We start from the raw sequence: 22,633 nt of genomic DNA, 5'->3' as shown, positions 1-22,633 counted from the left end.
TCCATAACTGGCTCCATTGGTGTGGCCGTACTTGGAGTATTGTGTACACTTTTCGTCACCTTCTTACAAGAACGATGTTATTAAGCTAGAAAGATTACCAAAAAGATTTACCAGAATGTTTGGACTTGGGGACCTGAAGTGTGGTTATGTAGACTAGGACTTTATTCCTTGGAAGGTATGGTATTAAAAGGTGACTTGATAGTGATATATAAGATCATGAAGGTCATGGACAGGGCGAAAGCACGAAGTGATATCCCCAGGGAAGAGGTGTGGGAAAAACAAGAGAGCATAGGTCTAATATCAGAGGTGGAACATTTAAAAGGAATATCAGAAACAGTTTCCTCACTCAAAGGGTGGTGCATATTTCGAATGAGTTGTAAAAGAGTGGTGGAGGTGGGCACAGAAGCAATGTTTAAATGCCATCCTGATAACTACATGGATACAACAGATTTTGAGGACTATGGGCCAAATGCAGGAAGATGGGACCAGCTTTCTGGGCAACACACTCAGCAAAGTTGAGTTGGGCCAAAGGGCTCTTTCCATGCTGTATGACTCTATGATGGCCCAGTACAATTTTCTTCCAGCAATCAGGGAAAAAATACCTCTTCCTAAACCATCTTAGTCTAACACCTCATTATGAGGACGGAATTGTTCTGATCAAGTTCCTCTAAACTGCTGGAGATGCTTTACCGAGCCAAAGCCGCTAAAGAAATGTGAAGTGTCGTGGTTGCAGAGGCATCAGAGGCTGCTTGCAAAGTTTCAGCAAGTCCATTTGAATTAGCCAATGGTCCTGGTCACTATCCAGCAATCGCTGACGATAGGAATAGGGTTGTACAGCACAGGAAACAGGCCCTTCGGCCCACCATGTCTACGCTGACCGATGTACAGAGTAACCTCAGGACTGCAACACTTGACATCTCAGTCTGTGATGTTTTCTTCTGAAACTCTCTCTGGGGAGAGACCTCAGAGTAGGTAGCTCACTTTCAGGACGTTCACCTCTAGATCACAAGGCTGTGGGTTAAATCCCATTTCAGCATCGTGAACATAAAAATCTAGGTCTGACATTTCAAAAGCAGACTGGTTACTACATTATACTTAAGAAGAAAAATAAAGGCAAGGTACAGTCATTGCTGCCGCTCATCTTCTCCTCACTTTGCCTCCCTCCGAAGCAGTTACGCGGAAATGGTTGAATGTGTAGAGGGGTGGGCTTTCTTTGCTTTGCTTGGAGTGATTCCCTCCAGCAAATCCCCATGGAGTGGATCACAGGGGGCCAAGTTTTAATCTCTTTCAAGGTAAGCAAAGCATGAAGCATTTGCTGACTCCAAGCTGCCTGATCAGAAGTGGTCACTTTTCAGTCAAGCATCTTATAGGTCTGAAGTCCCTTTAATGAATGATAGGGAAGCTCTCCCCATCTTCCTGGTCAGCATCTGCCTCACAATCAACATTACTGCAACCCTTGCCTTACAGTCATTTGAGTAAAAGAGATTTGTCCTAAAAGAATTCACAAGTCATAACCCAAAGTTTTGACATACAGAATAAAATTCATTATAATAGAATTAGTAAAAAAACACATTTCTATCTTGCAATTCACATTTCTTGATGCACACACAGACATAATGTGCAGTTTCACATTATGGATAAAAACAAGATTTAGGCTGCTTTCTAGGAACACAATCTCTCTGTAGCAGGGGATGCCGTGCCCTAGTATATGGAGCCATAGTCATTCCGTTTTTTGTAAAAAAAAATGCCCAGAAATTGGTCTTCAGCATTTTTGGTGCATTAAATGAGGGCTGTAAATTAGAAGCCAGCTGGTGGTGAAGTGACATCCGCACCAGACTCACAGGCGAGTGGTCCTGGGTTTGCATCTGGCCACTCCTTGCACGCTTTCCATCCATGCTGGATTGAGCGTCGAGCTAGCAACTTGACCCCGTTAAAAAAAAAAAGACAAATGCTAAAAGAAACGGCAAGGTTGCCGCCCAATGCACTGCAAGGCGTGTAAAGGACCAAAAAAAAACGTGAATTAGAACAGGAAACTAATATAAAAAGAAGGCAGGAACACTAATAATTAGAAATTGCTAAGGAACGGTTGCAAATATTTCAATACAGATGGAATATTTACAGCAAAGGAACATATGCGAAAGGGTCTAATCTCTGGGCATTCCTCAGATTAACTGCCGCATTTGCCATGTTGATAAAGTGACATTTCGAAGTATTACATGAACTGAAAAGCACCTTGGAATGCTTGAAATGGACAACAAATGGACACTCCAAACTCAAATCTTTCTTTTTCCTTGTACGTACCTCTTCAGACACACTGCTATCGGCTTCCCGGACACACCGCTTCTCAGCATTTGCGGATGGCTGGCTGTTCTGCCGTTTGAATCCTTTGGCTTCCGGTAGCTCAGCAGGGTTCTCAGCCTGCTAAAAGACATCATAAATAGTGTTGAGCAACAGGCTGTGATTGGTGGGGACTGGCCTGAAACAGGAAAGATGCAGTTCACTCCACTCATCCCCCTGCACGCATCAGAGTCAAAAGTGCAGGCCCACAGGTCTCTTAGCCCTAGATCCCTTCCCACAAGTCTAATCGTGTCCCTGATGAGCCTACCCAATAATTGGATTGTTCTGTTAAATACAGGTTAGATTAATGGCACCGTTAGAAGCAAACATGCGAATTATGTACGGCTGAACAAGATTACAGCAACATTAAAAGTAACATGGCTGGTGCAAAACTCGCTTTACTCTGAGTGTTTATGCTGCATGTTATTTCCTGTACTGATTTTGCATCTTCAGTTGCAATTTTCTCTCTCTTATTTGATTCTTCAGCTGACCATTAATTCTGTTTATCCACAATCACTTAAAAGATCCATCAGCAAGTGAATTGATATGAAAACGTAAGAAAAAAGGATAAAGGAATCAAGAATTAAGTGAGGGAAATGTTGAGATGGTGGCAGTAAAGTGGGGGCGAAGAGCTAGTGTTAAATAAAGTAGATGATAAAAATAACTTTAAGTAGAACAAACTAAGAAAATCCGAATCACTAAAGCAGCATAGCAAAGTTTGAAATCCAAATACGAAGTGTAATGAACAACAAAAGGCAAAAGAGTGATAAGGTAAGATACTATCTAGTCGTATATAGTGAGAAAAAGCCACAGCAGAGTAGTACAGCACAAAATGACTTTTAATTTTAAAAGATTTTGCAAAAGCATGTGGTGTAGCTCAATGTTTATAGAATAAGCAGATAACAAGCAAGATTTAAAGGTGAATAGCAAGGAGAAAGTAAGTATTTGAAGGCTAGGATTGTTTTTCCAGAGTAGTCGGGGGCAGACATTGGTATTACCAAGAGTAATGTTCACCCCGTGCGAGCCAATGTCCTGGACAAAAGCCTAGGCCGGTCATGTTAAAGCGTACAAACATCAGCAAAATAGCTTTTCTTACTTCCTTGGAAGGCTGCAATGGGTGAGTGTGCTTAATTGCAGTAGGTGGGTGCTCAGTAGCAATAAATACAAGGTCATATAGTCATTAAAAAGAAATCAGTGGCAGTGACTGTGTATACGAGACAGCTTAGTGCTGTGGCAGAGGGACTCAAGCTGACAGGATGCCAAATGCATTACCTCAAGCTGATAAGGTCATTAAAGCAAATGCATTTAGGTGTTTAAAATCACATGCAGGATTAAAATCCCCAATTAGATATCACTTAAGAGTGTCGTGGAGTGTATTTTTTCCTTTCTACAGGAAGGATGTCAAACCCATCAAGAGGTTACAATGCAGATCAATAATAAAGACATGAAAAGCATTGTGAAGGAAAGAGCAGAAGAAAAATGAAGATGCTGGAATCTTGAAATAAAGAGAAAATGCTGGAAACCCTCAGCATGTCAGGCAGCATCTGTGGTAAAAGAAGTAAAGTTAACGTTTCAAGTCATTGGCCTGATATTTCCAATGAAAAGTTATTATAACCTAAAACATCAACTCTTTCCCTCCACAGATACTGCCTGCGCTGATTATTTTAAGTTTTTTATGCTTATATTCATTAAAACTCTTCTTTCACCTCCCTCTCCACCAAAAAAAAAATCAGACAATGCAGAAGACAAAATATGATAATATTAAGTCTGAAAGGATGGTACATGATTGATATAAGAAAACTGTTATTCACAAGGCTTTAACAATGGAGCCACTGGTGCAATATTAAACACAGAAGTTTAAGACAGGGACCAAGAGGGTATACAGAACTGACATTGGGGATGGCAATGAAGCAAAATGATGTATCATTGGATAGGTGGATAAAATTCTAGGACTGATACACTGTTTTTTTTTAGGGTAAGTGTTGGTATGGACCGATTCAATCAAATTGCCTGTTGTGTTGAAGCTCCCATTTGGAAATTTCTGTGGTGCAGTTGATCAGGCATCAAATTTCCACCTCTAAAGCCGGGCTTCATATCCAGTCTACACAACGGCGATAAAAGCCAAAAGCCCAAATCCAAATAAAGGTCTAGCAATCTCCATCCTACACTTTACAACACTGCAGAATCCCCTTTTCTTTCAGACTAAATTGGGGCAACTTGAGTCATATTCTGGTGTCCAAAATCAGCCTGTTGAGGTGGGAAAAGAATCAAGAGTTTTGGTAGTGCAGTTGGGGTAGGATCTTTTGTTGGGGTATGAGGGGGAGAGCTTGATTCTTCATCACCACCAGAATTTGGGGCCAACACACGGCCATGCAGAGTTGCCGACTGTAACATTCTTTCTTTAAATAGTCAAAAAAATAATCCTTTCCAATTTAATTATTTAACATCTAATTGGTAACGCCACAGAATTCCCATTCCAGACTGTTATATTAGGCAAGCATAAAGCTTTTGAAAGACAGTTGTAGAGTAAAACCTATTTGAAACTGTTCCTTTGAAAACTTCCATGTCAGGTCCATGACAGATCAAATATAGAGCAAACTCCCTCAACACTGTCCCATCAAACTCTGCCTGGCAAAGAATAGCTTAAATGCTGAGTGAATCTCTCTTTAGACCACTTGATCACCCCCCCCCCCCAAAGTCAGATACATTCAGCACAAAAGATAGCTTTAAGCTCTTAACTCATGAGAACAGCTTACTTAATGCACCATATGACATTTTCCTTGTCCATGTTAACCACCATCATCCTCCCTCAAGCAAATCGGTGCAATTTTTGGGAGCTGCTTCCATCTACAGTCTAATTTACACTGTGGAGACAAGTCCATACATTATTGGTGCAAGGTTGCCCAAACTAACTAACTTAAAAATCTTTTGAACATCAAACAGCGTACTATCAAGTTCAGTGCTGACTTGAACCGCTGTCAAAGAATCTTGCCAGTCATTCAGCCAATAAGCCCTGTTTTAAAAACTGAACTGATACTCAGTAACACACACAAAAAATGCTCGTGAACGCCGCAGGCCAGGCAGCATCTATAGGAAGAGGTACAGTCGACTTTTCAGGCTGAGACCCTTCATCAGGACTAACTGAAAGAAGAGATAGAAAGAGATTTGAAAGTGGGAGGGGGAGAGGGAGATCCGAAATGATAGGAGAAGACAGGAGGGGGAGGGATGGAGTTAAGAGCTGGAAAGTTTTTTGGCAAAAGGGATACAAGGCTGGAGAAGGGACAGGATCATGGGACAGGAAGCCTAGGGAGAAAGAAAGCGGGAGGGGAGCCCAGGGGATGGAGAGCAGGCAAGGTGTTATAGTGAGAGGGACAGAGGGAGAAAAAAGAGAGAGAAAAAAAGGGAAAAAAATAAATAATAATAAATAAATAAGGGATGGGGTACGAAGGTACAGAAGTTAAAGAAGTCAACGTTCATGCCATCAGGTAGGAGGCTACCCAGACTATGTTTGTGACTCCTGCATAATTAGTATGCAGGAGTCACAAACATAGTGCCAAAGGAACTCAGCAGGTCAGGCAGCTTCTGTGCAGGGAAATGGACAGGTCGTGTTTTGGGTCAAGACCATTCACCTGGACTTCATCAGCCAAATGAAGATGATCTTGACCTGAAACTGTGGCCATCCTTTTCTCTCCACAGCTGCTGCAAGATGCACTGAGTTCCTGCGGCACTTCATGTGTTAATCCAGCATCTGCAGTCTCGTATCTCCAGATGTGGATGGCTATGTTCATCCAGTTAATTGTGATTGATTTGAATTAAGTTCAGTTCTTAAATTAATCAGCAATGGTCAACGCAGTAACTGTCACCTGCATTAACCATGGGTTAATGGTCTCTTGGCTTGACATTTGGGGTGCTTATTGATCTAGATACATAGGTAGTGACATGCAAACCTGCTGAATTGTCCAATGAATTCCTCGTCTTAGTAATCATCCCTGGAGCATGCTGGGAATAGCGGCAGCAAACACAAGCAGCAGGGTTAAGAAGTTAGTGGTGTAGTCACTTTGAGCTGGTTCAAAACAGCGGCGCAGACAGCCATGGGCTTTTTCCATGCGGGAGAGCAGAGAGAAAGACAGAAATAGAGGCGCTCACCGTAGAGAACTTAGCAGAAAGCAAAGCCCTGGCTCTATAGTGCCAGCAGGAGATGGCAGCCAGCAATGAGCTGGCAAAGTCGGCTACCTGGTCGCCCTCTATCATCAACTCCTCTTCTGGATCCATGTCTTCTAAGGCAAGATCAGTACCTCTGGCCAGTTCCTCCGAGTCACTTGCATTCAGGAGGTTCAGTGAGTCCTTGCTGTGGGCCAGGTCATCATCATTGTCATGCCTCTCGCTTTCCGGCTCGCTCGTGCTAGACCCCCGAGCACTGACAACCGCCAGAGAGTTCATGGAGTCTTTATTGCCCAGGAGCTCGCCATCGCTGCCTGCATGCTGTTTGAAGGGGTCAAATGATTTCGTTAAAAACACACACTGAGACTTTAACTTGGAGACATTCTGTCTCCTTTCAATATGGTAATCATTGTAGATAATCACTGGTAAAGATTAACCTGATATTTTCTTTCATTAGCGCTAGTTATGATTCCTAGTGTAACATAAAGTATTCCCACCTTACGCTCATTTGTAAATGTAGATTCCAGTTGCTCCAAGTCAAAAGCAGATAGTACTGATAAGATTATTACCTGGGGCAGTTGCACCAGTTTGAACTCGGGTTCTTAAACATGCCTGATGCTTTTATTTCCGTTGGTGCAAGACTGAGCACCAAAAACAGACAAATAGTCATTCGCCGACCCCATATGCCATCATTGTAACTCATCCCTGACGCAAAAGATTGTGGGTTCACGTCCAATTCATGAAGCCCGAGGGCACAGTCGAAGTGATTACTCCAGTGAGAGAATGCTGAATTAACATGTTCAGGTCTGACAAACCAAGCCCCCTATCTATCTCTCAGGCAGAAATAAAAGATCCTGTTTGGAAGATTAGTTGAAGGGCTCTCACCAGTCTTCTGGACAATATTTATTCATCAATAATGTTGATAGCAGAGATGATTCAGCAATAATTACATCTCTTATGTTAGCATGCTTCAACAGTACTTCTTTGGTTTGAAGTATTTGGAATGATGCAAAAGTCACATCCTCTTACTTGTTCACATTTAATCACTTTTCAAGATCTGGGCAATGCTACCAAGGGCAAAATTTATTGACCATCCTTAAAGACCCTAAATGAACGATAACCGACCGCCATCTCAAGCACAATTTAATACCTTCTTTACCCTATCCATCCTCGGTGGGATAACAATTCTATATCAAAATGGCAGAAACTAACTGACCTACCAAACCACTTTAGTTGCATCATTTTATCTGGCAACTCAAGCTCTTAACTACCTCTCAGGTTGAAATGAAAGATCTTATTTTCAAGATAAGCAAAAGCATTCTCAGCAGACTCCTAAACTATTACCCAAAACTGAACATAAATGTAAGTATTAGTATACTAGTCTATAAATGTGACAAGAAACAGAAAACAAGCACCATCATCTTGCAATCTTCTCATATCGCCTTTGCTAATGTACTAGCCTCTGCCATTGTATCCATCTCAGCACATTGACTTATATATCCAGCAGTCTGGATTGAGAACTGATGGAACAGCTAGGGACAGGCTTCTGAGGAGCAAGCACATGACAGTATATTTGGAATCTGTCTTCAACAGATAGACTGTAGCCAGCAGTCATCTGAAATACATGCCAAGCAATGTCATCTGCTCTGGCTAGCTTCCTTCCAATTCTACAGACATAAATTCCGGAACCTGTCAGCTTCATATAAAAGAGTGTATTTTAAAGTTTAGGAAGTGGCTGAATGACAACATCATTTACAAGCAAGTTGAAATCCTGGCTCATTTTAATCCTATATTATCAATGTTATTTCTGAAGAGGTTGGCTTATTAATTTTTATTTATTTATTGAGATACAGCATGGAATAGGCCATTCCAGCCGCGCTGCCCAGCAAGCCCCTGACTTAACCCTCACCTAATCACGGGACAATTTACAATGACCAATTAACCTACCAACCGGTACGTCTTTGGGAGGAAACCGGAGCACCTGGAGGAAACCCAAGAGTCATGGGGAGAATGCACAAACTCATTACAGGCAGTGGTGGGAACTTTTCAGTGTGTACATTTGCTCCTTAGTTGCAATAAGGTTGGAGAAGTTATTAGGAAATCCAACACACTTCTAGAAGGCTCCCTGTTGGTCTTGCAGTCCAGTAACTATTTCATTCACGATCATATTTTGGTTTATAGGCAATCTGAGTTCCACAAACCTCCCCTGACTATAGGCCTCCGGTACTAATGCCGAGTCTGAAGGCAACTGAGAAGACGTCTCATTTGAATGGGGCTGGTGGCCTGCAAATTAACATGGGCTGTTCTTGGGGTGCTCACACCTTTACTGGATACCTTTACCTGGCCATCGGACTAGAAGATTAGAAGAACAGAATTAGTCCATTTGACCCACTAAATATGCTCCATCATTCAATCATGGCTGATTTTTTCCCCCAGTTTTATTCTCCCCAGAACTCTTAATCCCTTTACTGATCAAGAACCTATCAACCTATCACCTTAAATACATATGACAGTGGCACAGTGAGAAAGCAGACATCTTCCTTCAAATATACTATTAATGTTCTCCAAAGCACCGAGGATGACCCATAAACCTTCCTGAATACATTAAAGATCTAATCTTCAATTATTATTTCTCATTTTTAGAATATATTCATCTGACTCTAATGTTCAGTCTCATTTCCACGACAATGCTAACCATTAGATTGGCCACTGATGCCTCTGGCCTAATACCAACACCATCCTAGAGTACTTTTGGTCCCATCCGCTTAGGATTTTCATGGGGCCCAACACATGTAGGCCCCAGAGGATGAGGTTAGGTTTGTGAGTGCCTGATAACGGACAGAGAGATACCCAGCCACTGCTCTCATGTTCTTACCCTGTGCCTGAAGGAACCAAGGGATATATAGCAAGAATAACACAAGATGCTATCAAACACCCGAATGTTTAGATACATGGGCACAATAATCAACCATTCATTCGGCCAGCAAGGAGGCTCCTACTACAGTACTGTGAAACACCAACCTCACTCACATTTGTCAGCTTAGGCAAGGATAGCCATCTGGTGTCAGGAGCTGGGGAGCGAGATCACAAGTGCAGTGAGCAGGGCAGCCTAGACAACAGTCATATTGCTCGTCCGGATCCATGGTGGGGCAGGGGGAGAATGGGGGAAGAGGGGATATCATTGAAACTTATCGAATGTTCAAAAGCTAGATGGAGCGGACGTGGAGAGGATGTTTCCTACAGTGGGGATGTCTAGGACTAAAGGGGCACAGCCTCAGGTTAGACGGATGTGCATTTAGAACAGATACAGGGAAGATTTTTTTTTTAAAGCCAGAGGGTGGCCAATCTGTTGAGCTCATGACCACAGACAGCTGTGGAGGCCAGCTCATTGGGTGTATTTAAAGTGGAGGTGACAAGTTCTTGATTAGTTATGGCATGAACGGTTATGAGGAGAAGGCAGAAGAATGGGGTTGAGGGGGAAATGGTTCAGCCATGATGAAATGACAGAGCAGACTTGATAGGCCGAATGGCCTAATTCTGCTCCTACGCCTTATGGTCCTAAAGTAATTTGGCACCAGTTTGGTCAACGTGATCACAATGCCAGGTCAGATGAGTGCACTAAATAAATTGTTCATCACAACCTTATTTATGTCATGAATTCCAAATGAAGAAGGGGGCTGTCATCTGAAAAGGAAAGCACTGCTTTGGTCAGTCAGCAAGATGGAGCTCTCACTAGTGTAAACAGAGCAAAAAGAGTACAGATTTAGAGCCAAGTTGCAACCTATTCTCTGAAAGTCAACAAGTCAGAGAACCCGATTCCCCTTGTAAGAGGAAGTATGGGGGTGGGTGGAAAAGAGGAAAAATCCAAGGGAGGCTACAGATCAATATGTAAGGAGAGTTTTCCCAGATGTCTCAATTTGTCTCAGATGTTGTTTCGGACTAAACTCCTTGGTTCCAACAGCAAGATATTGCAGTACAGGTTGTTACTAACTCCATGCTCGAAGCTCATAAAAGTCAGAGATCGCATGATCGCAGAGTCGGAGAGCAGTGTAGCTACTGGAGTTCTCTTCAGCACCCCCACTTGAGGTGGAGGGGTAAATGAACATTCACATAAGGTCTATGCATACATGAAGACACATGACACATTGCAGAGTCAAACAGCCCCTTCTCTCCAAGACACCCCACCACTCCCCATCTTGGCCTGATACATGGAGGGCAGCTCAGGGGCCCGCGAACCAGTCAACTCCTACACAAGACTAACACTGAAGGCTTCAATTATTACACGAGTGACTAATCAGCACCGACGTTTAAGTTAAGTAAAAAGTAACAATAGCAACTTGCTGAAAGGAAAAGAAAGCGCTGCTCTTACCTTTAGAGAAACTGGAGTTCAAGGAGAGATCACCACGAGGAACAAAAGAAGTGTGGGGAAATGGAAAGAGGGAGAGAGGAGGTTAGACATCACAGCTTAGATAATCATAAGTTAAATTTAATTGTGACTGAAATTTGAGAAGCGAAGGGACAGCAGCAGACTCAAGGTCCAATTTGTGAGGAACCACTACCTTGTCAGCTAGGCAGCCCACTTGGTGCCTTGTAATGGTGGTGAGGTGTGGGGGTAAACAACTAGTTGCCAAGAAGTGCTTTATGGGTCACATTTAGAAACTTGTTCACAGGAAATTTGCAAACGGCAAAGCCCACAAACCGAATCAGAAGTTTTCAGCTGATGTTTACCAAAAAAATAAGTATTGGCCAAAGCACCAGCGAGAACTTGGTTGTGGTTGTGAAACAAGATAGTGGTTCTTTTTACGTCCGCCTGAGAGGAAGTTGGTGTAACATCTCACTCTGGAGGTGGAACGTCTCCCAGTGCCACGCTACATAAGCACTGTAGTATCATCGTGAACATGTGCTTGGGTCTTTAAACCTGAGCTTATAACTTTCTGACTCAGAGACAACAACGCCAAGCCCTGAGCCAGACAGCCAATGAAGGCTACTACCCAAAGACCAGTTAGAGAATACGGACCAGGAGGATCTTTGATAACGGACCTTTCACTGAAGCTCACTAGCTTGTTAACTCAAAATTAAAATAGAAGATGCAGGAACATCGGACAGAAAAACTGGAGCAGAGATGCTTAAACTAATGGCTTAGTGTCTCCCACTAGAAAATTTTGGGTTCAAATTTCTCTGGAAGGATATAAGTGTGTAATCCAAGCTGCCTCTTCAGTGTAACACTAAAAGATTGTTTTACTATTGTGACACTGCTCCTTGGCTAAGACGTTAAACTTTTGGATAGACCAGATCACTGTCTGCCCTGTGAGGATGATCCAATATCAACACATTGAAAGCTAAGGAAGTTCTCCAAGGTGCACAGCAATACTAACCCACCAGCAGGCACCTTTTGATAAAATATTGTCTGGTCATTTATCACCTTGGCACCCTGATGTACTCAAATTGGCTGCTATATTCTGAATGATTACACTTCAGTGGTTCTTCCTTAGTTTGAAGCACCCCTGACAGATGCTATACAAACAGAAGTCTTTCCTACTGGAAAAGGAGCAAGGCCAACCCATGTGATAGACAGTTGCAACTCATGCCCTTGTCGGAGTTCTAATGAAAGACATCCATTTCAAACATTCACACCATCTCTCTCCACAGATGCTACCTGACTTGCTGAGTAAAAGTAGCATTTTCTGCTTCATATATCATTTGATGTTTATCCAACCTTGGAGAATTGGTGTGTGGTGGGAAGGGCTGGGATCAGTGGAGGCAAGCAGCTCAGAGACATCAAAAGTATTCAAGGCTAAGAGGAGCAGATTAGGAGGGCAAGTTCCGTAGAAAAGGGGTGTTCTCTTTTCACTGCAGAAGATTAAGGGTGCTGTGCTAATCAAAGGTTTATATAAAGAAAGAAATTGCTTCCTCTGTGAGGGAGGGCAAAAAATTAATATTAGGCCAATCCCATGCAGGCACTGTTCAACATCGTGGTGAATGATATTGCTCTTTCTTTTTCTATACCACGACCGAAATCCAACAATTCATCCAGGCCAGGGATTGATAGAAAACTAAGATTTTGTCGACAAGTGATCAAATTTTCTAATGAGTTGGCCGTAACTTCCACAACTGGTTTCGAGAGTGAACATTCTCATTTGTGCAACTTGTACAACTGGTGATTTGGCTGTGAAGCCTACCCCTTTCAGATCCCACACCAGCTGGTTGGAAAGTTTGGGAACGGGGGATGACAAGCTTCACAAGTGAAGAATGCAGCTAAGTTTGTCATTCTGGAGTAATGATGCGTTTTCAGACACGCCTGTGGAACGCGGCAAGTAGAGTTACAGTGCACTGGACTCTCTCACTTACCGCTCTGCACCAAAGACTTCAGGATCTGTTTCGCTGGCTCTGAAAAAGGAATAGAAACAATTAAGTAAGTGGATAAAGGTGCATTGTCAGACTATCAACATTACACATCAAAGCCTTCTCTTCCCTTCATCAGCAGCACGGTAATGCAGAAGGTAGTGCTGCTACCTCCGGCCCTATGGTCATTGACCTCTTGGTGCTGAAAATGTGCGGAAGTTACAGTACTGTGCAAAGTCTCAGCCACCTATGTTTATTTATTGAGATGCAGTGCGGACTAAGGCCCTTCAAGCCACGCGGCCCAGTAATCCCCTGATTTTAACCCTAGCCTAATCATGGGACAGCTCACAGTGACCAGTTAACCTACAGACCAGAACGTCTTTTGCACGTGGGAGGAAACTGGAGCACCTTGGAAGAAATTCACACGGTCACTGGAATATAGCTAGGGTGCCTAAGACTTCTACACAGTACAGTACTTGTTAACACGGAGCGGAGAGCGAGTTTGTAAATCTGGCGGGAGCAAAGGATGCTGGGAATGGCGAGAGTGAGGCTCCGCAGGTGGGCTGTGGGACAGGTGGCAGAGGAGGAGTGCCGGGGCAGGGTCTGGCAGGGGTGCAGACACACCCAGCCCTGAGACAGCAGGTAAGTTCACTTGATTCCAAACCATTTGTTTATTGATCATTACAGAATGTCTCTCTGATGCTTCCCACTCCTTCCCCCTCACCCTGATCCCTTCCCACTCTCAGTCCACAATGGAGACCCATATCAGAATCAGGTTTATCAAATGTCATTTAAACTTTTTTTTTGGTGTGTGGCAGCAGTACAGTGCAATACGTAAAATTACTGCAGTACAGAGTGCTTTCCCATACCATGTGGGTTCTCTGTGGGCACACTGATTTTCTCCCAGTGCCCAAGGCATGTAGTTTCATAAGCCAGTGTAAATGGGTGGGTGCCAAATGGATCAGCTGGAAGGGTGGAGTGACGGGAATATGAGAGAGTATAGGTTACAGGGAAATAAGCGAGGACACATGATTGCTCCGAGGACTCTGATTGGCCAAATGGCCTTCCTGCATCACAAGTCAATGCAAAGGAACCAATGACAGGCTCTGGTAAGCAACGTTAGCAGTCGATTCATGTATGTTCAACCCAGCAATGCAAGTTGTTTTTTTTTAAAGCCAATGATTTCCTAACCTAAAGAACTTTGAGACATCCATACTTTCTTTTAGTATCTCTCTCTTGTCGAACACTCCTTTGCTCCATTTGATTGCTCAAAGATCAAGCCCACAGCACCCTCTGTATGAGCAACAGCTCAAGGAGTACACTTCAGTAGAAGAGGAGCAGTTTTTCACCACTCCCATGATGAACGCTTATAGAGAGTGGGTTTCCCATCGAACATCTTTGTCAGGTGCACTGAATGCACTTGTGTCTGCGCAGCACTCCAATCAAGAACTCCTGTGGAAAAACTTGCTGCTTTTTCAAGCTCTTTGCCAGACCTGTGCGGGAACACTCCTGTTGCACCTGCGCTGTCTTCGGGTGTGGAAAGCACCCCACTGGATTCATGGTGGGGCTATAAGGACACCTATGCTTGAGGTGCTGAGAGTTCTCAGTGGCACCCTTGGGCAGAGGAAGTCATTCACTATTGTTCCATATGACTTCTCTATCAATGTTTCTGGATGGTAGTGAACTGAGCATCTGGTATGGGCATTCTCCACCATCCCAGGGTCAATCCCCAGGCCCACTGTTCTACACTCAATCCTCACTGTCTTTTCAGCAGGCTCAATCCCCAGCAGAACTTAACCAAAACCTCCTACCACCTGTGCCAAGGTTAACCATGGTTCTCTAGCAGAGGTGAAGGGGCAAATGGGATTGGTTGAAAGAGAGGATTGCTTTCTCAAGGAAACATAGTAAATTAGAATCAGCTGGGCCTTTAAACCTGGTTGGCCATTTACTGCAATCTTGGATGATTCTCTCTCTTCTTTTAGACCAGGGGTCTAGACGATAACACCGGAGCAGAATTAGGCCATTCAGCCCATCGAGCCTGCTCCACCATTCCTTCATGGCTGATCCCAGATCCCACTCAACCCCATACACCTGCCTTCTCGCCATACCCCTTGATGCCCTGACCGATCAGGAAACTATCAACTTCTGCCTTAAATATACCCAAGGACTTGGCCTCCACTGCAGTCTGTGGCAGGGCATTCCACAGATTCACTACTCACTAACTAAAAAAATTCCTCCTTACCTCTGTTCTAAAGGGTCAGCCCTCAATTTTGAGGGTGTGCCCTCTAGTTCTGAATACTTCCACCAGAGGAAACATCCTCTCCACATCCACCCTATCTAGTCCTTTCAACATTCGGTAGGTTATAATGAGATCCCCCTGCATACTTCTAAATTCCAGTGAGTACAGGTCCATGGATCAGTACCATTAAGCAATACCATGGACCCCAGTTTGAGAACTCCTGCTTAAGACCCTTTAATGCTTCCTTATCTACAGTACCTCTTGCTTGAACGGCCCCAGACTTGACCTTACCAGATTGCCTGCGGCCCTTACGATAGCCCAATAGTTCTTCGTGGGAGGACATCGGTTTTTTTAATCGTTCTGGACTGTATCGGTATTTGGAAGGATCTAGAAGGAACACAGCAAGATGAGCAGTCAGTAACCCATCAGTCAACTGGTTTGTCATCAAGGAACATAGAAGAGATGGAACAGAACCACTGAGGTTTACGCACACATCACTTATTGGAGGAGGGAAGTCCGAAATTCTTTCTTTTTCAATCTTTTTATTAATTTCAAAATACAGAAACAGAACATAGCCATAATACAAATAGAAGGAGATGTAATGTTACACTTAAAAAAATTAATTGCAAAACCAAGTAGTGGAAATTAACAAAGCTCCCAAACATGTAGAACTAACCACGGATAATACAAAAATCTTAGATTTAAATCTCTCTCAGAAAAGTGTAGTAGCAATTATATATAATATAATTATGAATCTATGTCCTGATGCTTCTAATAAAATCAAAGCTGACTGGGAAAGAGAGCTTGAGATTAATATACCGATTGAAAAATGGGAAAAAATTCTTCAGTTGGTGAATTCATCCTCTGTATGTGCTAAGCATAGGTTGATACAGTTTAAAGTAGGGCACAGGGCTCATATGTCCAAAGATAAACTATCGCGTTATTATTCTTATATTAATCCAATATGTGACAGATGCCATTCCGAGATAGCTTCTTTAACCCACATGTTCTGGTCATGTCCCTTGTTGGAGAAATACTGGAAAGATATTTTCGATATTATTTCAATGGTCCTAAATATAGACTTACAACCTCATCCAATTACTGCTATCTTTGGACTACCAATGATAGACTTAAATAATTTAACCTCTTCATCACGAAGGATGATTGCATTTCTTACTTTAATAGCTAGAAGGTCCATTTTGTTGAATTGGAAAGAGATCAACCCTCCTAAGGTATTTCATTGGTTTTCACAAACTATGGTGTGTTTAAATTTGGAGAAAATTACAAGTGCAGTTTATGACCCTTCTATTAAGTTTGAAAAAACTTGGAGGCCACTCATTCAGCATTTTCACTTGACGTAATTTGATCATTTTGAAATTCATTTATATAGAATCCCTTGAGGGGTAATAATCAGTTAGTACCCCTCAACCATCAAGCTCCTGAACCAGAGTGGATAGCTTCACTCATTCCAACACTGAATTGATTCCACAACTTATGGACTCACGTTATAGGACTGTGTAACTCACATTCTCAATTTTTATTCTTTTTGTATTTGCACAATTTGTTGTCTTGCACATTGGTTGTCTGTCTTTTGTTTGTGTGCAGTTTTCCATTGATTCTCTTGTTTCTTTGTATTTACTGTGATTGCCCACAAAAAAAAAATCTCAGGGCAGTATATGGTGACATAGATGTATTTTGATAGTAGATTTACTTTGAACTTTGAACAATCCTGCTGACAGCAAGTCTGAATGATTTTGAAGCTGTTGAACAATTATAATTAATCTTTAGCAAACTGTTTATAATAGACTCAGATAAAGGGTTTTGGATCCAGAGGTCCAAATTTCTCACTTCCTACAATAAAGGAATCAATCAAATTAATAAATTAACTCAATTGAACTTAATGAATTATTGATTTTTTTCTATGGAATCTGTTCCAATTGATAACTCGTTCACTGAAACACTACCTGGATGCAGAACGTCTTGTGGCAACCGCTCTGCTTGCGACTTCAAGAAATTGCATCAAGTTGTGGACACAGCTCAGCACATCGTAAAAACTAGCCTCCCCTCTCTGAACTCTTATTTCTCACCATCTCAGCAAATCAGCCCCTGCACAGTCCTGTCTAAGAGTCTTTGGCACCCCAGATTTTTCATATAAATTTTGTTTTACACATTTATTTTCTGTCTTCTGCAATAGCGTGTCAGCAGAAATGAGCAAATTTTAGATTTCCAAACATTAATTTCCCAAAAAAAAAGTTACAGAATGTTTTTCTATTTCTAAGAAAGTAATCTATTAAGCAATAGGCTGCTTTTCAAATAAAACCTTGATTATTTTGTATGTTATAGGCCAGTGCATGATTAAACAAAGATAACAAACAGAATGCTAATGATCAATGACATAATAAGTTGAATGAACTAAACTGATTAACTGAAACAGAAACAGGTGAAGAAGGAATCAAACTAAGTGAAGGACAACCAAACTAAAAGGTAAGGGTGTGGCAGATGTGACAGTTTAATCTTCCAATCATCAATGCACCATGGCAAGAGTGAGCATAGCAACAAGACACAAAGTAGTCATCCTGAATCAGCAAGTTCTCTCCCAAATAGAAATTTCACAACAGACAAGACTTTCAAGATGAGCTGCCAAGCTCTTCTGAAGAAGCACAAAGAAATGGGCAAGGCTAAGGACCAGAAACACAGTGGTCAGACTTGGAAACTGAGTGCAGCAGCTGAGAGATGCGTCAAATGACACCCCTTCTAAATTAGAAGTTGTTCAGCATTGCTATCAACTCTGAACTACAGAAGTCACTGGAACCCAAGTAGACTCTTCAATAGTCCGGAGAAGTCTTGTCAGAAGTGGTCTTTATGGATGAGCTGCTGTCAAAAAGCAAATCCTCTGAAGCGGAAACAAAGCCAAGAGACTCACCTACGCACAAAAGCACAAGGACTAAGGTGCTGAACAAGGGCAGCAAGTGCTCGAGACTGACGAGTCAAAATTTGAAGTTTTTGGTTCAAACAGGAGGCAGGTTGTCATAAAAGGGCTGGGGAGTGCTACACAGATGATTGTCTGCAACCAATTGTGCAGCACAGTGGAGGATCCCTGCAAGTTTGAGGCTGCATTTCTGCAAATGGAGTTGGTGATCTAGTCAAAATTAATGGATTTGTCAATGTTGAGTACACACAGACTCTCATCCATCAGGCAATGGAATCAGTCAAGTCAAATCAAGTCAAGTCACTTTTCATTGTCATTTCGACCATAACTGCTGGTACAGTACACAGTAAAAATGAGACAGCATTTTCCAGGACCATGGTGCTACATGAAACAATACAAAAACTACACTGAACTATGTAAAACAACACAAAAACTACACTAGACTACAGACCTACCCAGGACTGCATAAAGTGCACAAAACAGTGCAGGCATTACAATAAATAATAAACAAGACAATAGGCACAGTAGAGGGCAGTAGGTTGGTGTCAGTCCAGGCTCTGGGTATTGAGGAGTCTGATGGCTTGGGGGAAGAAACTGTTACATAGTCTGATCGTGAGAGCCCGAATACTTCGGTGCCTTTTGCCAGATGGCAGGAGGGAGAAGAGTTTGTATGAGGGGTGCGTGGGGTCCTTCATAATGCTGTTCGCTTTACGGATGCAGCGTGTGGTGTAAATGTCTGTAATGGTGGGAAGAGAGACCCCGATGATCATCTCAGCTGACCTCACCATCCGCTGCAGGGTCTTGCGATCCGAGATGGTGCAATTTCCAAACCAGGCAGTGATGCAGCTGCTCAGGATGCTCTCAATACAACCTCTGTAAAATGTGGTGAGGATGGGGTGTGGGAGATGGACTTTTCTCAGCCTTTGCAGAAAGTAGAGATGCTGCTGGGCTTTCTTTGCTATGGAGCTGGTGTTAAGGGACCAGGTGAGAACCAAGAAATTTGGTGCTCCTAACGATCTCTACGGAGGTGTCTCATCAATCCCAACTTCATTCTGTAGCAGGACAATGACCCCAAACACATTGCCAAGGTCATAAAGAACTAGTTTCAGTGAAAAGAAGCACAAGGAGTTCTGCGACAAATGGTACGGTCTCCGCAGGTCCTGATCCCAACATCATCGAGACTGTCTGTCTAGATGCAGAATCAAGTGAGACAGCCAGTTTGCAGAAGAACTGTGGCAAGTCCTCCAAGATGCTTGGAACAACCTACCAGTCGATTTTCTTATAAAACTGTACAACAGTGTACCTAAGAGAATTGCTGTAATTTTAAGCAAAGGGTGGTCACACCAAATATTGATTTGGTTTACTTTTTTTTTTACTGTTTACTGCTCTTTATAATAATCTTTTTGATACTTAAGAAAGTTTCATTTCATTATTTTTGAAAGCATCTTCACTTTACAGAGTATTTTTTTTTAACATGTGCCCAAGGCTTTTGCACAGTACTGTAATCAAAGACTTCACCCAGCCTGGGCATACTCCCTTCTTGCCTTTCAGGGTTGGGCAGAAGATAGCAAAGCTTGAAAGCCTTTACCACCAGGCTCAAAGGCAGCTTCTACCCCTCTGTTATAAGACTATTAACTAGACCCCTGGTATGATACATGGGACTCTTAACCTCAATCTACCTTGTTATGATCTTGCACATTAGTGATCACCTGCACTACAGTTACTCTCTCGCTGTATTGCGGTTGTTTTACTTTGTTCTACCTCAACGCACTGATATAATGATCTGATCTGTATGAACAGTACACAAGACAATTCTTTCAGTGTATCCCGATACAAGTGGTAAAAATAAATCAATTCCAATTTCAATCGAATTGTTTTTAAACATTGAATCCTTCAAGGATAAAGTCTGAGTATATTGCACTATACCAGGTAAAGGTAACTACATCAGTGGCACAGCAGTGGAAACTGCAAACAGTTTTAAACTCCTGGCAGTTCATATCAAGTGCAACCTCTCATGGGCCCATAACACATCCAACACAGTCAAGAAAGCTGCCAGCACCTCTACTTTCTGAGGAGGCTAAAGAGAGCTGTACTCGAGTCATTCTACAAATGCACAGTAGAGGGCACCCTAGCAATGTCTCACTGCTTAGCCTGGAAACTGCAGTGCAGGCGCCAGGATGGCTCTACGATAAGCAGTCAAAACTGCCCAACACATTAGTGGCACCAGCCAACCCGCAATCAAGGATATATATACAAAAAGGTTCAAAGTTCAATGTAAATTTATTATCAAAGTACATATATGTCACCATATACAACCCTAAGATTCATTTTCTTTTGGATATTCTCAATAAATCTATAGAATAATAACCATAACAAAATCAATGAAAGATCACCCAACTTGGACATTCAACCAGTGTGCAAAAAACAACAAACTGTGCAAGTACAAAAAGAAAGAAAAAGAACATGCTGCGGATTACAGTGAGAATAATTCACAAGTATTTCCATGGCCCACAGAACATCACCGTGGTTCACTGGTGCCATCTTGTTTATAACCCATTAAAGGACCAGTAACATGATGAAGCATCCCACACACCCTGCTCGTGGACTGTTTGTCACACTCCCATCAGGGAGCAGGCTACGGAGCATCCCCGTCAGGACCACCAGACTCAAAAACAGTTACTTTCCCCAAGCAGTAAGACTCCACCCACTAACCTATGTACAGCCTAGCTTCACTATATGGCCATACAATCTATGTACCTAAGATATGTTATGTATATTTATTCTGTGTTTGTTATTATATTATTTATCTTTTCTGTGTTCTTTCTGTGCTGCTTGGATCTGGAGTAACCATTATTTTGTTCTCCTTACACTTGAGTACAGGAAATGACATTAAACAATGTAGAAAGGGATTCGTCTCATCATGTTAAAATTTTCTAGTCCTTTCGTAGAAGGAAGGAGCTCAAATGGAGTTGTCTTTTAGATAGCATGTGGGCTGGCGGCAGAGCCACTTTCTTGGTGGAGGCTGTTCTGAAGGTGTTGAATGGGTTCAGCCTATTCCAGTGTGGACAAAGGACTGCACTTTGATATTTCTGCTGTATGGAGTATCTGGCCTGGTGTACAAAAGCATTTGTTCTGCTTTGCCCCCAGCAAATGCCACTGCCCCATCACCAAGCCCCCACCCCATCCTCCCCTCCAACTTTCCCTCAGCTTTCCTTCCTGCTACACACTCTGGGTTTCCTTATGATTGCTCTGAAGCTAATAGAACAACAAGGCACCAAATTTTGGGAAACCCTGACTATCACAAGGAGGAAAAGCACCTGAGATTTATTGAAGATTAATTGCCAAGTTGATGAAGGCAGTAGTTAAGTTAAAACTTAACTTGTAAAGTATTAAGGTAATGTATTGGTTTATACTTACAATAGGAATCCATTTCCAAGATGGCTTCCTTTGCCTGAATATAAAGAACAAAGCATTAAGTCACTTCATACCAAAGGGGCCGGGGAATTAGTATTGGTAAAGTTGACAAAGATACAAACTTCCTCGGAGAGCTGGTATCAAGCTCAGCTGCTCAGTTTGGCATACCATGCATCGAGAATGTACAAACAGAATCAAATCACGTAACCAGAACACTGGTGCCTGCTTCTGCATTTCAAGGTTTAGCACCTGTAACACCTTCGGTGTGAAAGAGCTAGGGTGTGATGGATTTGTGCACCGGAGATTGAAGCCGGATTGAATAGGGGCTGGGCAAGTGAGACACTGAGTGGGTTGGATTGTTAGGAGCTGGAGTGGATTGAACAGTAGGGTTAGTATAAGCTAGGGACTGGGCTGGACTTTATTTGGATGGGTCGGCCAGAATCAGGCTGGTTTAGTTAGATTGGAATAGGAAGAATGCTACAAGGTTAAAACCAATGACCCCAAAATTAAAATAAAAACTGTATGACATTTATTGAATCCAGTATAAAACCTCCATTGAAAAAGAGGTCTCCCTCCTAAAAGCACCAATCTGGGTCCCAAAAGTCAATAGAAAACATGCCCTTCAACACAACAATTCGAAGTGAATTACTGCGATTCCTCAAGGTGAAGGCAAATACATCCATTTAGTTCTTGGCATTTGTTGAAATACACACTATAGCTCTGTGGATGAACACTACACTGCATTAACAACTATGGCTCTGGATTAAATGCTGCTGAGCACCCTGGCATTATGTGCTTCTCTCTAAAGCCACAACGGAGCTGATATTAAGTACTGTGTTGTGCAGCTCATCATGCTTCAGCAGGAGCTCACCTTCTGAGGAATGATGGCATGGTGATTTTCCAGGATCAGCCGCTTTATGTGATGGGTCCAGAGACGCTTCTCTTCCACAGTCTTTGCCTGCGGAAGATGAGAACATCATGGTTACTATGATACAGAGAAACACTGAGGCATAGGGAATACTGAGGGAATGCTGAGGGAATGCTGAGGGAATGCTGAGGGAATGCTGAGGGAATGCTGAGGGAATACTGAGGGAATGCTGAGGGAATGCTGTGGAACTAGGCCTGATGTATCTTTATTAAGTGTTGATATCAATTTCTCAGGTAAATTTAGTGGATTGAAGTATAATCCAATTGCAATTCATTATCAACAT

The 22,633-nt window shown here is 42.5% G+C and overlaps 1 protein-coding gene across 3 annotated transcripts in view; it reads right to left on the bottom strand.

Annotated features, from left to right (window-relative positions):
• The window catches only part of LOC134348676 (pleckstrin homology domain-containing family G member 3), a 229,093-nt gene that overhangs the window by 10,901 nt on the left and 195,559 nt on the right, over positions 1–22,633 (bottom strand). For all 3 annotated transcript variants that reach the window (XM_063052453.1, XM_063052462.1, XM_063052470.1), the window contains 7 exons: positions 22,294–22,380; positions 21,426–21,459; positions 15,371–15,466; positions 12,847–12,885; positions 10,868–10,878; positions 6,484–6,819; positions 2,302–2,418 (listed from right to left, as the gene is read on the bottom strand). In XM_063052453.1, the coding sequence (XP_062908523.1) occupies positions 2,302–2,418; positions 6,484–6,819; positions 10,868–10,878; positions 12,847–12,885; positions 15,371–15,466; positions 21,426–21,459; positions 22,294–22,380 (720 nt within the window). The remainder of the gene's footprint in view (positions 1–2,301; positions 2,419–6,483; positions 6,820–10,867; positions 10,879–12,846; positions 12,886–15,370; positions 15,467–21,425; positions 21,460–22,293; positions 22,381–22,633) is intronic.

Source organism: Mobula hypostoma, chromosome 1 (genome assembly GCF_963921235.1).
Source record: "Mobula hypostoma chromosome 1, sMobHyp1.1, whole genome shotgun sequence".
NCBI classification, from domain to species: Eukaryota; Metazoa; Chordata; class Chondrichthyes; order Myliobatiformes; family Myliobatidae; genus Mobula; species Mobula hypostoma.
The sequence above is the reverse complement of the archived record's forward strand: the minus strand, read 5'-3'. Positions and strand labels throughout refer to the sequence as shown.